This window comes from Girardinichthys multiradiatus, chromosome 3, assembly GCF_021462225.1.
Source record: "Girardinichthys multiradiatus isolate DD_20200921_A chromosome 3, DD_fGirMul_XY1, whole genome shotgun sequence".
In the NCBI taxonomy this organism is placed as follows: Eukaryota; Metazoa; Chordata; class Actinopteri; order Cyprinodontiformes; family Goodeidae; genus Girardinichthys; species Girardinichthys multiradiatus.
In genome coordinates this window covers 19628782-19646769 of record NC_061796.1, presented here as the reverse complement: position 1 = coordinate 19646769, position 17988 = coordinate 19628782, and the positions used below count along the sequence as shown (strand labels likewise).

Genomic DNA, 17988 nt, shown 5'->3' with positions numbered 1-17988 from the left:
ATGACAAATATGTCTGTGAATTAATTTATTAGAGGTTTGCCGCACAGTGTCCCTATTACTGCAGTAGCTGCACCGATCCGTCTGTCAATCTCCTGCTCCATTCTCCCCTCACTTGTGAACAAGAACCTTAAGATACTTGAACTCCTCCACTTGAGGCAGGAACTCCCCTCCAACCTGAAGAGGGCAAGCCACGTTTTTCCAGTCAAGAACCTTGGTTTTGGACTTGGAGGAGCTGATTTTCATCCCAGCCGCTTCACACTCGGCTGCGAACCGCCCCAGTGCATGCTGTAGGTCTTGGCTAGAGGGGTCAACAGGACCACGTCATCTGCAAAATGCCAAACCAGACCCCCTCTGGTCCTTGGCTTCACCTAGAAATCTTGTCCATAAAAGTTCTGAAGAGGACGGGTGACAAAGTGCAGCCCTGCCGGGGTCCAACATGCAACATTTATGTAAATTAAAATTAATTATTTTCCAATGATTTTACTGAATTAGTTTTGTTTGTTTTGCCAATATTGTAATGATCTACAACATGTTTGATTGTATACTTTGCTTTTTCGTGACACAAAATCATTTTTTCTGCATAAACCCTCACATTCAAAAAACATAATCAAACTGATACAACTCCAATTGCTATGCAATCTATGCCTCTAGGCCTCCTTAAATGCACTTCATGTCAGTGCAGAGGGCTTTTTTAGCTTAAAAAGTTTACTTCGTCATGAGATATTTTTTCAGTATTTCTGCCCTGATAATTAACACTTTGAAGGTGACCCTGTGAAAGAGTCAAAGGGAGATCAGTGTATCACTCTAATGATCAAACTGCTATTTAAAAGGGTGAGATGTGCTCCTAAAAAGCTTTTTATTCTTGCACAGTGTCTGACAACTATTATATGATTGGTCAGGAATTTGAGGAGTGCGTGATTAATGCATAAAAGTGCTTGACCAATGCATTAGTGCGAGGGCCCTGTGAGGACATCCAAGGGTTTTTATACTTTAGTGCAGTATGAAATGTCATGGCCAGATCAAACTTTCTTCTTTTTGCTGCCTCAAGGAAACAAACAAATGTATTGGTTCTTGCAGAGTATGAACAGGCATTAAGAGTATCCAGGTAGCTCAATGTACAGTCTCATACTAAGAAGTGGATGGTTAACATCACTGCAGAGCTTGGTCAGCACTGGCAGTCGATACAATCAAGCACAAAATTGTTCATAGCCCTGGCAAACTTAGATTTACCATAATTCTTTTGAATCAAGAAGTTTGTTTCTGATAACAATGTAAAAGGAGTATTGACTTTTGAATAGTTTTACCTTTTTCAGTAATCAACGGAGAAATATTTATTGGCATTATGGCAACCAAACCCGTCTTATAATTGCTGGTCAGATGGTGCTTTAAAGGTTTATCATTTGTATTGAGCCCCAAACTCTTTAGAGGTTGGAAGGCATTCTTCCCATCACCCTAAATCCTTTGCTTCCTCCCTTTAGATAGTCTGTCAGATTTAAGCCAGGACTCTGGCTGGGCTGCTTGAAAACATTAATAATGCTTCCAGTCAAAAACATGGTACAGTTTAATTATTACTTTAGGCCTAAATCTGTGAGCGATCGGCTAATGTTGGGTTTAACGGTAGGTGTGAGTGCAGCAGTAGAAACAGCTAGATCCAGAATTTAAAACAACAGTATTGGGATAAAATAGATTGGTATGAAGAAATGTAGGATCCATGACTACATCTTAATATCATTAAGAACCTGTGGTCATTTCTCACAATGTGGATGGATAAACAGAAGCCCACAGAGTTTGATCAACTAATCAGAGCAGAGGTGTTTCGCATGCTGCTCCATTGTAAACATTCCTTCAGTAGGTGTGATTGGGGTTGCTCCCATTTAGAACATTTTTCAAAGGAAATAATAACTGTATGTATTATCATTATGAGACCCATAAAATATTTCTTCAAATAAAGCGCTTATTTTTCTTTTGATTGTTAGGTGTAATTTAAAGAGACGAGTGTCAACAGAAAAGCTTGAACAGATTTAGCATAATCTAATTTGTAATGCTTGTGACTAGTCGGGCTTCTGGTTAAGAACAACAACAAACCAAACAATATTATACAAAGTTTAAAATAAAGGTAAAAAACAGAGTAAAGCATAACAGTCATCAAGACTCAACAATTCATAAAAACAAAACCCATTACCATCACATTGATTGAAAAATTAAATAATGGTGCCAATCATTCAAAACCATGCCTTCTTAAATGAATTATTTATATCTTCCTGAAGAGGAAGAAAAAGTATGCGGCTGATTAAACCAGAGAGCAAAGTCTTATCAGTTTAAGATTAGCGAAGCTGTTTTCCCCAAAAGCAAAGTATTCTTTCAGTCATAATAAAGATCTGTAAGAAGAAATAAAGACAAATGTTTACAGAAGCACCACTGTGGTTCTGATACAGACTAGCATAGTCACAGAAAAACAAAGTGAAATACATTGGGGAAAACAAGTATTTGATTATCTGTATAAAAGACACCTGTCCACACACTCAATCACTCAATGTGTGAGGACATCAGGGATAAAATATTACACCTGCACCAGGCTGGGATGGACTCCAGGAAAATAGCCAAGCAGCTTGGTGAGAAGGCAACAACTGTTGGCACAATTATAAGAAAATAGAAGAAGTTAAAGATGATGCTCAATCTCCCTCGGTCTGGTTCTCCATGCAAGATCTCACCTCGTGGGGCATCAATGATCATGAGGAAGGTGAGGGATCAGCCCAGAACTACATAGCAGGACCTAGTCAATGACCTGTAGAGAGCTGGGACCACAGTCTCAAAGAAGACCATTAGTAACACACTACGCTGCCATGGATTAAAATCCTACAGCTCACGCAAGGTCTCCCTGCTCCAGCCAGCAGAAGAAGGTCATGTGGTCTGATAAGACAAAATAGAGCTTTTTGGTCTAAACTCCACTCACCGTGTTTGGAGGAAGAAGAATGATGAGTACAACCACAAGGACACCATCCCTACCTTGAAGCATGGAGGTGGAAACATCATTCTTTGGGGATGCTTTTCTGCAAAGGGGACAGGACGACTGCACCGTATTGAGGGGAGGATGGATGGGTCCATGTATCGGGAGATCTTAGCCAACAACCTCCTTCCCTCATTAAGGGAATTGAAGATGGGTCGTTGCTGGGTCTTCCAGCATGGCTCTATAAGAAGCATCTCAAGGTCCTGGAGTGACCTAGCTAGTCTCCAGACCTGAACCCAATTAGAAATCTTTAGAGGGAGGTGAAAGTCCGTATTGCCCAGCGACAAATCTGAAGGATCTGGAGAAGATCTGTATGGAGGAGTGGTCCAAAATCCCTGCTGCAGTATGTGCAAACCTTGTCAAGAACTACAGGAAACGTCTGGTATCTGTAATTGCAATCAAAGTTTTCTGTAACAAATAAGTTTTGTTTTTCTGATGAATCAAATACCTGTCATGCAAGAAAAGGCTAATTAATTACTTAAAAATTACACAATGGTATTTTCTGGATTGTTGTTTTAGATTCTGTCACTCATAGTTGAAGAGGACCTATGATAAAAGTTAAAGACTTCTACATGCTTTGCAAGTGGGACACCAAGGTCACTCATTCTGAGTCTGCAGCAATTACAAAAGCAAATATTTTGCTACTCTTCAAAATGTCTGCCTGCTACGAAATCACAGATATCTCCACCAACCCTAACCTACAAGCAAGTGTTGATCTTGTCCTTATGTAGTGCCTAGACCACCTGAGATCTGACCTTTTAACAAACATTTAACTACTTTGCTCCTAGGCACTTATAAGTGTTTCCAGCCACAGGTCTAGTCTTATCCCACACCAATGGTATCACAAAATCTTTAGAATATGGATGTATTTACCTTGTCTTGACATAATATGCTAAAAGCTATGTTTGATTTTCTGTCAATACATGATAAAATTGTTGATGCCTAGGTCTGCCCTGCTGAAAGGTCAGCAGGGCTGACAACTTGATACATTTACCTTGGTTAAGAGATATGAACTTCCATAGAAAGTATTCTGCTCTCTTTCTTGTACTGTCTGTTATCTGAACCTCCAGGTTGTTTAGATGCACCACCCAAGCACTTGAAGCTCTGAACCACTTTCTTACCTAGGTTGTAAGTTCTATCTTTCTTTCCCCAACGGCCTAATGCCTTTAATTGCTCCACATGGGGAAATAAAGTTGATTGGATTGAACTGAACTAAATGTAATTGAATTAGCACCAAAACACAAAAGAACCAATTTTCACTGTCTTTCCGTAGCCAGAAACAGACTGATTGTAAGAGAATGTTCCTCTGTTTCTGTGTGTTCTTAATATAGATCTGTCTTGTTTGAAACATTTCCAGGCTACATGTTTGGATTCTATTTAAACTTTCTGGGGTACCTGGGTATACCTCTGTACAATCTTATATTGTCTCAGCTTGTTTTGTTGACTTCATTGTTTAAGATATTTCCTGCTCCATGTCAGAACTTTGTGCAGTTCCACCGGTTGAAGGCTGTCAGAGTTATCACTGTAGTAACTGTAATTTTCCTGTCAAGGATTCACTTTCAGAAAAAAACCCGTCAACCTATAAAATAGTGAAGGTGTCTGGCATAGCTGTGTCATCTTGAGATGGTATGAATCACACTGAATCTGGATGTTGTAGTATTTCATATTTAGATTTTTTGCAGATTTAAGATGCTAGTAAAAAAATTTCAGAGGATGGTGTGCGTAAATGTTGCTGAATAACCTTCTGATTGCAACATAACATCTAACACAAGGTTTATGAGTGTGTTCATAGTAAGATGAGAAAAGAAGAACTGCAGCCTCAGCTCTAATTCATTGCAAAGGTGCTCAAGAAGGTTGAGGTTTTTCCACATCAAACTTTATACAGCTGCAGCTATGGAAGTGATTGGACCACTGGAGTTCATTGATTTGGTGGTGTGACCCAATACGTTTGGCGAAATGGTGTACTTCACTTGTGGTCCACTGGCTCAAATGTGTGGCTTCAATGGTGACCTATTATACTTACTTTTAAACATTTGGGATAGGTCTATGGGCTATACAAAACATGTTAATTGCATTTATTGCACAAAATCATTCTCAGATAATGAGATTATAACACCTCAGCCATTATAAAGCGCTCAAGGTAAAACTAGCCGGCGAGATGTGATCCTCTACTAAAAAATCAAGTAGGTGGAGCTTCACTTCAGTAGCTAGTCAGGGGCAGTACTCGGGTAATGTAGATAGGTGCCAGTGTAATTGTGACGTCACTATTACACTGCTTTGGAAACCGCACGTTTTCTAGAAAAAATTCATTTATAGCCGAAAGATGGCTGCATGTTTGTTTTTTCTTTTGCATTTGGACAGTGTGGAAGCATTAAGACCCAAATGGAAGTATAAAAATGACCAAAAAGTCAATTTTGCATAAACAAGAAATACATTTTGCTTTAAAGGTCTTCTGGTTTGGACATCAAATGTGTTCTAGATATCATCGGTGAGTAAATAAATACATTATGAAGAGTGCATGTGATTCAGGAATTGTATAAATATACTCAAGTATACAAAAACAGGTTGTTTTAGTCAAGATTTTGCTAAATTATGTTTTCCCCAACTATATTTCAAATGGTTGGACCCTTCTTTGAACCTTTATTGTTTTAAATTCCTTGATTATTTACATTAATTCATATTAAAAGTTGGAAAATGCATGATATTTATTACTGGAGATTCTAACTAGCTTTAAAAGAAGATCAAATCAAACTTAAATTATTATAAATATTTAAAAAAAAGATTTTGAAATGCTCTTAGCTTTACTAAGCTGGTCAAATTCAGATTTTGAGCTGAAGATGTCCCTATCATCCAGCATAATTCACCCACCTCTCTGACAACTTGGTGATTAACATGTCAATCTCTTGGAACCAGGATGAAAGATTTAGTGTTTTATTTGGCACAGTGTTGCTGTCGTTAAGAGAGAGAACGAAATGGGGGCTGTGTTAATGAAACCTTTTCAAATGGAAATATTACTTCAGAGTGTATGGTGCCATAAAATGAGAAATCTGCAGCATGACAGCAGGGATGGCCCCATCCATTTCACGCTCATTATGGCCTGGCTTGGGGAGTAAAGTGGTCGAGTCAAGTTAGAGTTTTACCTCATCTGAGTGTGTTTGTCCTTGTTGTCCTCAGGCAAGTTTCAGACCTGGTGATGATAGATCCCATCCCAGAGGATATTTTCGAAGAAGACCAATGGAAGGAGTACTGGTGAGTTCATTGGAAAATCTTCATCCATGATAGGGGAAAAGGTTAAGGGTGAAGGAGCTTAGAATAAATATTGGGAAGAAGAGAAGGAAGTGTGATGAAAAGGCAGAAACCCAGGAGGGTTGCAAAAACAAAGTAAGAGCCATGGAAGAGTGAGAAAAGAGGATGATGTAACAAGAAAAGGAGGATTTGAAATAACGTAAATGGACACAGAGATGAAGCCATGTTTCATGTATGCATCTGATTGTCTTTGCAGGGTGGGGCTTATTAACATGATTAATTAGAGTCCAAGGAACCTCATTAGCAGGCTGTCGTCTTTTGGCATAAGACAGATGAGTGGGGAACAAAGTGTTGTTGCATTGGTTGGGACTGGGTTACAGAAAGTGTATTAACACTGCTTTAATCTGCAAAGCATGATTCATGTCAAATGGTAGTCATTGTCACAGCACGTATTTCATTATTTTGTACTTATACATGAGAGTGCAGAGGAGGACTGTTGATTGAAATGTCAGTTATGAAACACTTACTGTGTTTCTGATTGGTAACAAGTACAGCATGTCCCATGTAGTTGTTAAGTGGCTTGACACCACTTGCGTTTTTGTTATAAGTGTATAATTTAGCAAATTATTGAAAGCTTTTAGATTTCACTGACAGCATAACATCAATGGGTGCACGATAAACACATCTCTAAAGCACATTGTTGAGGGTTTGTTGTAAAATGCAACCCAGATCAGTACAGTGGTTGTCTTGCACTAGCAGGTTCTCCCATTTGAAAATATTATAATAAAATAAAACAAGTGTCACATCAGGTCAGTGTGAAAGTGCTTGCACATGCTTTACTCTGTTAGTTCACGAAAAATGGCAGTCAGGTCCCCAGTAGCGTATGTTTGGTGATGTTTAGACCATTAGTTTGCATGTGTCCTAGCTGATTTATTTATAAGTGGACAGCTATAAACATGGGCATTCACATCTGGCATAAAAATCCATCCTAAATGATTAGTTCTCTCAATGCAAATTAACATACAGTCCAATTTTATAGTGATCTATCAACAACAGGTGTAGAACCTTAAACCGTGCACATAGCCTAGTGGTTTGGCTCATCTACGAAGCAGGACAGGTCCAGACTGCAACGAACAATCAGGTCTGCAGAGAGGATTATCAGAACTGACCTTCCCTCTATACAGGTCTAGGTTCAGGAAAAGGACAGCTAACATCTCTGTAGAACCCACACATCCTGGAAACAAACAGCTTAGACTTTCACCAACAGGGACAGTTTCTTCCCCAGGTTGTCTCTCTGATGAACACAATGAAAACATTACAGCCAGAGTAGTCAGCTACTCTGCTGTGAAACAAAATGGGCTTATTTGCACAACTTTTGTTAAAAAACTATATATATATATATGTATGTATGTATGTGTGTGTGTGTGTGTGTTTGTGTGTATGTATGTATGTATACAGTACAGACCAAAAGTTTGGACACACCTTCTCATTCAAAGTGTTGTCTTTATTTTCATGACTATAAATATTGTAGCTTCACACTGAAGGCATCAAAACTATGTGTGGAGGCCAGGTCATCTGGTGCAGCACCCCATCACTCTCTTTCTCGGTCAAATAGCCCTTACACAGCCTGGAGGTGTGTTTGGGGTCATTGTCCTGTTGAAAAATAAATGATGGTCCAACTAAAAGCAAACCGGATGGAATAACATGCCGCTGCAAGATGCTGTCGTAGCCATGCTGGTTCAGTATGCCTTCAATTTTGAATAAATCCTCAACAGTGTCACCAGCAAATCACCCCCACACCATCACACCTCCTTCATGCTTCATGGTGGGAACCAGGCATGTAGAGTCCATCTGTTCTCCTCTTCTGCGCTGCACAAAGACACGGTGGTTGGAACCAAAGATCTCAAACTTGGACTCATAAGACCAAAGCACAGATTTCCACTGATCTAATGTCCATTCCTTGTGTTCTTTAGCCCAAACAAGTCTCTTCTGCTTGTTGCCTGTCCTCAGCAGTGGTTTCCTAGCAGCTATTTTACCATTCAATTCAAATTCAATTCAAAAATACTTTATTAATCCCAAAGGGAATGAAGGTTTCCTCAGAGAGCCATTGTAGATGCTGATGGCTGTGGGCAGGAAGGATCTCCTGTAGCGCTCCGTCTTACAGCAGATCTGAAGAAGCCTCTGACTGAAGACACTGTTGTTGTACAACAAACTCATGAAGAGGATGCTCAGGGTTCTCCATAATGTTCTTCATTTTATGAAGAATCCGTCTTTCCACAATGATCTCCAGAGGTTCCAGAGGAGTCCCCAGAACAGAGCCAACCTTTTTTATCAGCTTGTTCAGCTTTTTTAAGTCCCTTGTTCTGATACTGCTTCCCCAGGAGATGATGGTAGAAGAGATCACACTTTCCACAACAGACTTATAGAAGATATGCAGCATCTTGCTGCAAACACCAAAGGACCTAAGCTTCATCAAGAAGTACAGTCTGCTCTGTCCCTTCTTGTAGATGGCTTCACAGTTGCATCTCCACTCTAGTCTGTTGTCCAGGTGAACACCGAGGTATTTATACTCCCCCACCACCTCCACTTCTTCTCCCATGATAGAAATAGTTTTTGACTTATTCCTGTTTCTCTTAAAATCTACAATCATCTCCTTTGTTTTAGTCACGTTCAAGATGGTTGTTTCCACACCATGCCACAAAGCGGTCCACCACCTTCCTGTACTCAGCTTCTTGTCCATCTCTGATCTACCCCACGACTGCAGAATCATCCGAGTATTTCTGTAGATGACAGGAGTCTGTCTTGTACTGGAAGTCTGAGGTGTACAGAGAGAAAAGGAATGGTGAGAGTACAGTTCCCTGTGGTGCTCCTGTGCTGCTGACTACCTGGTTAGACTCACAACCCTTCAGTCTCACAAACTGTGGTCTGTTTGTCAGGTAGTCTTTGATCCAGGAGATTGTTGAGGCCTCCACCTGAGTCTTCTGTAGTTTCTGACAAGCAAATCAGGTTGGATTGTATTAAATGCACTGGAAAAATCAAAGAACATGATCCTCACAGTGCTGCTGGCTTTGTCCAGATGACAGTGGCTTTGTTGAAGCAGGTGTATGATGGCATCTTCAACTCCAACTCCACAGCGATAAGCAAACTGAAGGGGGTCCTGATGGTTTACTGTTTGCTTACTCAGGTGGGCCAACAGGAGTCTCTCTAGGACCTTCATGATGTGAGATGTCAGGGCAACAGGTCTATAGTCATTGAGGACTGATGGGTGAGTTTTCTTTGGTACCGGAACAAGACAGGAGGCCTTCCACAACACCGGAACCTTCTTCTGGGCTAGGGTAAGGTTGAAGAGGTGCTGCAGAATCCCACAGAGCTGCTCTGCACAGGCCTTCAGGACTCTAGGGCTGACATGATCTTGACCTGCAGCCTTATTCCTATTCAGTCTCTCCAGTTGTTTCTTCACCTGACTTCTTGAGACACACAGGTGGAAGGGGAAAGCAAAGGAAACATCAGCATCTTCTGATATGGTTGATGGCAAACATGTAGAAGCAGAAGGGTCTAGGGCTGAGGTGGAAGATAAAAAATGTGAGGTGTTACTGGACAGTGTGGGTCCTGTGGGTCAAAGGAGGGTGGGATGTCTGTTTGGCTGTGAGCAGGAGAGGAGGATGCTGAGCTTGTTTCTGAACTGAACCTATTGAAGAATGTGTTCAGTTCATTGGCTCTGTCCAGACCTCCATCGGTCTGATCATCCTTCTGCTTGAAGCCTGTGATCTTCTTCATCCCTGTCCACACATCTCTAATATTGTTTTGCTGGAGCTTGCTCTCCAGCTTCTTCTTGTACACCTCCTTGCTGTCTCTTATCTTGACTTTAAGTTGCTTCTGTAAACTCCTCAATAATTCTCTGTCTCCCTCTCTGAAGGCTCTTTTTTTCTTGTTAAGCAGGTCCTTCAGGTCACTGGTGATCCAAGGTTTGTTATTGGGGAAGCATCTCACGGTTCTGGTGGGGATGATGTTATCCACACAGAAGTTTATATAGTCGGTTACACACTCAGTCATGGCATTGATGTCCTCTCCATGTGGCTGGCACAGTGCGTCCCAGTCTGTAGCCTCAAAGCAACCTTGCAGAGCTTCTTCAGCTTCCTGTGACCATTTTCTCACAGTCCTCTTTATTACAGGTTGCCTCTGAACAAGGGGCTGATATTTCGAGCAGAGAAAAACAAGATTGTGATCTGATTTGCCTAGCGGAGGTCTTGCTATAGAGATGTATGAGTCCTTGACATTTGCATAAAACAAATCCAATGTTTTGTTTTCTCTGGTAGAGCAGCTGACAAACTGTTGAAACGTTGGAAGTGTAGCAGAGAGTGAAGCATGGTTAAAATCACCAGAAATTGCGACAAAAGCACTGGGGTTTTGTGTCTGTAGCTTAGCAACAACTGAGCTGATGGCATCACATGCAATGTCGGCAACAGCGGAAGGTGGAACGTAAACTGTTGCCAAAATAACACTGGTGAACTCTCTGGGTAAATAATATGGATGAAAACTTACTGCCAACAGTTCAATATCTGAACTGCAGAGATGACACTTCACAGTTACATGTCCTGGATTACACCATCTGTTGTTCACAAGTACTGCCAGTCCACCTCCTTTACATTTGCCGCTCCTCTTTAAATCTCTGTCTGCTCCTATGGTTAAAAAGCCCGGCAGAGAGACACTGGAGTCGGGGATATGAAGGCCTGATTCACACAGTCTCCTCTTAACAGTTGTTCTAGAGATGTGTCTGCGGCTAGAACTCTGTGTGGCATTGACCTGTTCTCTAATCTGAGCTGCTGTTAACCTGCGATTTCTGAGGCTGGTGACTCGGATGAACTTATTGTCCGCAGCAGAGGTGACTCTTGGTCTTCCTTTCCTGGGGCGGTTCTCATGTGAGCCAGTTTCTTTGTAGCGCTTGATGGTTTTTGCTACTGCAGTTGGGGACACTTTCAAAGTTTTCCCAATTGTTGGGACTGACTGACCTTCATTTCTTAAAGTAATGATGGCCACTCGTTTTTCTTTACTTAGCTGCTTTTTTCTTGCCATAATACAAATTCTAACAGTCTATTCAGTAGGACTATCAGCTGTGTACTGTATCCACCTCCTGCACAACACAACTGATGGTCCCAACCCCATTTATTAGGCTTGAAATCCCACTTATTAAACCTGACAGGGCACACCTGTGTAGTGAAAACCATTTCAGGTGACTACCTCTTGAAGCTCATCAACAGAATGCCAAGAGTGTGTGGAGCAGTAATCAAAGCAAAAGGTGGCTACTTTGAAGAACCTAGAATATAAGACATATTTTCAATTGTTTCACACTTTTTTGTTCAGTATATAATTCCACATGTGTTAATTCATAGTTTTGATGCCTTCAGTGTGAAGCTACAATATTCATAGTCATGAAAATAAAGACAACTCTTTGAATGAGAAGGTGTGTCCAAACTTTTGGTCTGTACTGTATATATATATATATATATATATACAGTACAGTACATATATATATTCATATATACATATATACATATATATATATATATATATATATATATATATATATATATATATATATATATATATATATATACATATATATATATATATATATATATATATATATATATGTATATAAAATAAAATAATAATAATTATTAGTTTAGCTTTTATTTTAATAATAAAATAAAAGCTAAACATTTCTACATTTTTACATATTTATACTTGTCTGTGAAATAGGTCAGGAACCTGAAAGGAAATTCCTTATTCTGCACACAATCTTGGCCAATAAATCTGATTCTGATTCTGTTAGAAGTGCTCTGCAAACGTGGCTGAGCATTTATTGCCAGAGAGATTGTGTTAAATTATTGATCCAGATATTTGATGAAATGTAAAACACAAAATGTTGTAGAGAGATCTCTCAGCTCCAAAATGATCACATGTGACAAATGTTAGTCTACAGAGAAAACTCATCGAACGCTCAAGTTTCCCACTTATCCAAATATTCCTAATGAAACAAGACATCATTTTTAGTGACGAGGATTCCCTTAGTTTGTTCACATGCTTTATCAAGGCCTTGGAAAAGTCTTGGAGCGGAGCATCAAGAATGCGTTTTTTTTCTCCATTTTGCATGATGGAGCATGAGAGCTTCCCAGCTGGTGGTGGTTTAGTTTTGTTTTGTTCGGGTGGCACATTTGGTTAAGGCATGTTGGAGAATGGTAGAAATAGAAGTAGCCAATCCAAGATGTATGGGCCATAGACTGGTGTGGATGGGCTATATGAGAATTTGAAGCAGGGCTGGTTGTGCTGGCCTCCTACCAAGGTCTTAACCTCATCACCACCCCACAGGGCCGGCCGCCCTGCAAGCAATTTATTATAAGGCTATGGCAGTGAGCTACTATGAACATTGTGTCCTGCTGCTCTGGCTTAAAAAAAAACAACCTTAGCTTGTCTTTCTGGTAATTTTGCAGAATATTTTCATTAGTGATTAATGGTTCCTACTTTTTCTGTGCACTAATTTTCAGCTTCAGTCTGGTTCCACAATTTTGTAACGTTTACCAGTGTTATCTTTAGCCACATTAGCCCCCAATGACTTTAGAACTAAATGGAGGAGTGGTGGAAGGTGTGCACTGATTTGTTTCGTTGCTTCAGCAGCTGTCAGCTGTAGACCACAGTAGAACGGAGCTTTGTGTGGTTCGGAACTTTGCACCAGAACACCTTCACTGGGCTGTCCGTGTCCATGGAGCTAATGTTTAAACAAATTATGTTAGCTTACATCGCCCAGGGGGTTTACTACTTCACTGTTGCAGATACAGGAGCTTTGCCGACATTTTTTTAGTTGCTCCCAAACATCAGTGTCATAACGTTAGCTTGTAGCATTGGCGCAGCTAGCATGTGGCATCGTTTACCATTAAATTCTTTCCTGTCTCTCTGCCTCATAGGGAAAGTTCTTTTCGAACAACTCTTTTGTGTTTGCTTTGTCGGCTATAGAGGGTTGTATATGTTTGTTTTTTCTGGATGTACTCGCCACGTTAGCAGAGTGTAAAACTTCTAGCAGCAGCTCATTGTTTTGGTCAGGCGAGGCTGAAGGGAGGGGAGAGAACTGGGTGTCTTTGTTATTGCAGCACTGCTGCCGGAAGAAGCGTGACAATTTGGACAAATGAGAATTGGTCAGTTTATATTCATTTTGACTCAAATTAGTATATTTAAATAATAAATTTTTTAAAGTATCAATTATATCGAAATATCTTACTTTGACAACTCTAGTGCTTTTAGGCAGGTTGCTGGGAAACTGATGAAAGGTTTTTATTATTGAAAATGTATTTCTTGGATTGGTTTTTAAATGTCCAGCATTTTCAGTGAAATGCCACTTCATCGAATATTACCTCTGTAGTAGTAATTGTGGTATTATGTTGCCAAAACGTTTTTGCATTTGATTTTGAAACAAATCTAGCATAATTTATGCATAATGTAAACTAGGATAGACCTAACACTGAAACTTTCCTTAAGTAATTTCGCATTGTTTGAGCTATAGTAGTTTAACCATTGATTTTCATAGTAGGAAATCTTCAATAGTGACCAGGTGAACAATATTAATAGCGCAGTAGTACCATTAGTGGTGGATTGATGGTATCTAATTGGTTATGGTTTTCCTACACTGATAGTTATGAGAAAAGTTGGTGTCAGCTCTAGAAAAAGGTTAGCCCACACTAACTGGGTTAAATGGTAAAAGTACATGATAATAATCTATGCTTAGTTCATCTTCTTGAAAACCAACGCCATGGTTTGCATGCATTGATGTCTTGTATTGTGCATTGTCAGCTGAAATTCCTTACTAAGAGTTAATATACGTGAAGTCCCACATAAAAAACAGTGAACAAAGTGGTAAAAGCATAATAATTGAGTTATGCCCATGAGGGTGTTGGACGTCCAAAGACCACTATTAGCTTGCGGCTTATATAAGCATGAGTCAAGCCAGATAAGAAATGGATCCCTGAAAATGGCCTAATTTGTACGTGACTCAAAGTGGAGCAGCACCATTTATCAGGAGTATGTGTCCAATTATCCTCTGATTAATAGGCATTCATTTAAACAAGTACATGACAGTGCAGCCACAATCCAATTAGTCTGTGGAGAAGCAATGCAGACATGAATTGAACCAAAGGCTTACATTTAGTCAGGGGACAAAATACATTTCTATCACCTCAGCTTTATTTCTGTTCAGTGTTGCCAGAAAGAAGAATAAGATACAGTGTTCTATATGCGAATGTAAAACATTTTTCAGTGTCCTATTCGCTTTCTTTTTCTACAAAATTACACCTCAGTGTGTACTTGTCTATCTTAGGGTCTGCGTTTATTAGCTGTCAAAAGTCTGACAGCAGTTGGTACACAGGATGAGTAATGCAGAAGGGAGCAAGACTGCACCTGAGCAGGATTGTGAGGAGACTGTATCAGCTTTGCACGGGGACCAGAGAATTTAAACATCAAAGACGAGCTCATTAACAGAAGCTCGCTCCCAGAATTACTTCTGTTACATCCTATAAAGTGAATCACCACCATCTCTTGAGAAAGGCGTGTGCGCGTGTTTGTCTGTGTGTAGGAATTTTCTGGTGCACCGTTCTTGTAAAGGGTCAGCTTCTTTATTGGGGGATTTTCCTCTGAAGACATCACAGCAAGTGTCTGAGCTCCTTTCATGCATAGATTATACAGCCCGATGATGAATCCAACAGTGGGCTTTGCATCAGAGATCAGGAGAAAGCGAGTGCGTGTTTGGATAAACTGCACGAGTATTTTGAAGACCTAAAGATTTTTGATGAACCACAGTAATTGTTGTTTGAATACTATTGTTAATCCAGTGTGCAGTCTGAGAGCAGCAGATAGAATTGGACTCATCCAAAGTATAAAACAGGTTCAGAGGTGACTTATATGAAGATGAACCTTTGTTCTGGTCTCATGTCTAACGGGTTTTCTTTCAAGATTTCCTTGTAATCAACTTCATTCATTTTTCCGTCAGTTCTGACCAGCTTCCCTGTCTCTGCATCCCCATATCATGATGCTGCCACCACCATGTTGTCAGCGTGAAGATGGTATGTTTGGGTTGATGTGAGGTGTTAGTTTTCCACCACACAGGTTGCTTTCCTTATAGTCCAGAAAGGTTAGTTTTGCTTTCATCTGACCAGAGCAATTTTTTCCACATGGTTGCTGTGTTCCCTACATTTAGTTCAATTCAATTCATTTATATAAACATGGCTAGTGCAAAACTGCAAGTCGGACATTGTGGCTTTTTTAATTTCAACAAAGGTTTCCTTTTTGCCACTCTTCCATGCAGGTCAGTATTATGAAGTGCAATCCTCTTCAGGTTGGAGGGGAGTTCCTGCCTCAAGTGGAGGAGTTTAAGTATCTCGGGGTCTTGTTCACGAGTGAGGGAAGAATGGAGCGGGAGATCGACAGACGGATCGGTGCAGCTGCCACAGTAATGGGGGCGCTGTGCCGGTCCATTGTGGTGAAGAGAGAGCTGAGCCGAAAAGCAAAGCTCTCAATTTACTGGTCGGTTTACGTTCCTACCCTCACCTATGGCCATGAACTTTGGGTCATGACCGAAAGAACGAGATCACGGATACAAGCGGCTGAAATGAGCTTCCTCCGTAGGGTGGCCGGGCACTCCCTTAGAGATAGGGTGAGGAGCTCGGCCATCCGGGAGGAGCTCGGAGTAGAGCCGCTGCTCCTCCACATCGAGAGGAGCCAGTTGAGGTGGCTCGGGCATCTATACCGGATGCCTCCTGGACGCCTTCCTCGGGAGGTGTTCCAGGCACGTCCCACTGGGAGGAGGCCCAGGGGACGGCCCAGGACACGCTGGAGGGACTATGTCTCTCGGCTGGCCTGGGAACGCCTTGGGCTCCCCCTGGAGGAACTGGAGGAGGTGTCTGGAGAGAGGGACGTCTGGGCGTCTCTGCTGAGTCTGCTGCCCCCGCGACCCGGTCCTGGATAAGCGGAAGACGACGAACGAACGAACGAATCTGAAGTGTATTTTTTCAACAGACACTTTGAGCTCAGCTGTAGGTTTCTTGCAGCTCCTCCAGGAGGAGGTTGGTTGTTTTTGATTATTTTCTCTCTTTGTGAAAAACGATGTATCCTTTTTCTTCCAATAATCTGCAAATAATACTACTTTTATTTGTCTATCACTTAAACAAAACTTCAAGGAGTGTTAAAACTTAAACGTGTTATTAATGTTATTAATGCGTTTGTATAAATGATTTCTGGCTGTAAATCAGAACTGAATTAGGGTGAATTAAAAGAACTACAACATGAGCTAGTTCAGGCAGCAAGCTGGTGCTTCATTGCTGTTTTAAACTTAATCTCTCACCATCCACATGCCTTATATTGAATGTTTTTTTCTACTGTGTGTAATCCCTTTACCTTGCAATATTTGCTCTGCAAACCCATGCCGCCGTTGCTTTCTCATCTATTCTGTAAACTGTTTGTTTCTCTTTAACTCCACCACCACCACCCCTCCAGCGTCCACCTTTAGGCTCTTGGATCCAAACATGCTCTCATCACTCCACAGCATGTTGAGTAAACCTGTCTGCAGAGTGATGGGACTGAAGCCCTGGCACCAAACCCTTATTTGTATTCAGCAATAAATATGCAGGCATGTTCAATATGAGCTAATATTCTGATCTTTCTTGAACAAAGTATGCTGGCTTTTGGAAAGCCATATCCATGACAGGATTTCCTTATTACTGGGTCAGATTTTCAAACTGATGTGGAAACCCCGCTCACCCCAGGCAGAAAACAAAACAATAAAATAACATTTGAGAAACAACACCATAATTTTTTTCAATTTGGGAGATGGAATTTTGCTTTCCACTTTAATTTTGTATTGGAAAGAGAGTAATAAACTGCATTTCCCTACTTTATCCACTGTCCGCAGGGGCAGAGAGTGAAAACCTAATGGACACCATGGGTACTGTCTTTGTTCAGAGAGCAGAAACAGCAGGGAACACTTCTCTAATGGAACTGTCCTTACATTTTAATGATTACTGATTGCCTGTTTTAATGTAACCTCACTGTGTTTAGAGCAGCTAGATCTTCACAGGTGCCCCACTCAAAGGTTTCCTCATCAGTTTGCTCTCTGTGTTGTGTCCCTCAAAGTGTTAGTCATTATGCTTTGGTTAATTTCAGTTTTGGTTGATTTGGCTAATTTGAATTTAGTTCTGAGGCATGAAAGGCCTGCACTTTGGCATGAAGATTTTAAACAACTGACTACAGTCTAATAGAGCTGCAAGGACAAATATATAATAGATATAATGAACCCTTAACAATAAAGTAAATTCTCTTACTAGGCTTAAAATCTGTTAATGCAGAGTTAAGAGAGCTTTTAAATACAGATGCACCGATCAGAGATTTTGTGGCCAATTTCCAGTTACCTATTTTGTAAAACTCTGACGTGCCGATTCTCATTTCTCCTTAGAACCTATAAATAACATCCATGCATCCATTTTCTATACCCACTTTTTCCGTACTGGGTGGAGGGGAGTTGGTGCCTATCTCCAGGTGTATACGGGCAAGAGGCGGGGTACACCCTGGACAGGTCGCCAGTCTATCACAGAACAACACAGAGACACGCAGGACAAACAACCATGCACACACCCATTCATACCTAAGATGCAGTTTAGAGAGACCAATTAACCTGACAGTCATGTTTTTGGACTGTG

At 40.7% G+C, this 17988-nt stretch overlaps 1 protein-coding gene across 3 annotated transcripts in view; it reads left to right on the top strand.

The window, feature by feature from the left end:
- Positions 1-17988, top strand: part of si:dkey-122a22.2 — a 38316-nt gene that overhangs the window by 6001 nt on the left and 14327 nt on the right. For 2 of the 3 annotated variants that reach the window (XM_047360495.1, XM_047360496.1), the window contains exon 7: positions 6182-6256. The exons of the other annotated variant lie outside the window; for it this stretch is intronic. In XM_047360495.1, the coding sequence (XP_047216451.1) occupies positions 6182-6256 (75 nt within the window). The remainder of the gene's footprint in view (positions 1-6181; positions 6257-17988) is intronic. 3 annotated transcript variants of the gene reach the window in all.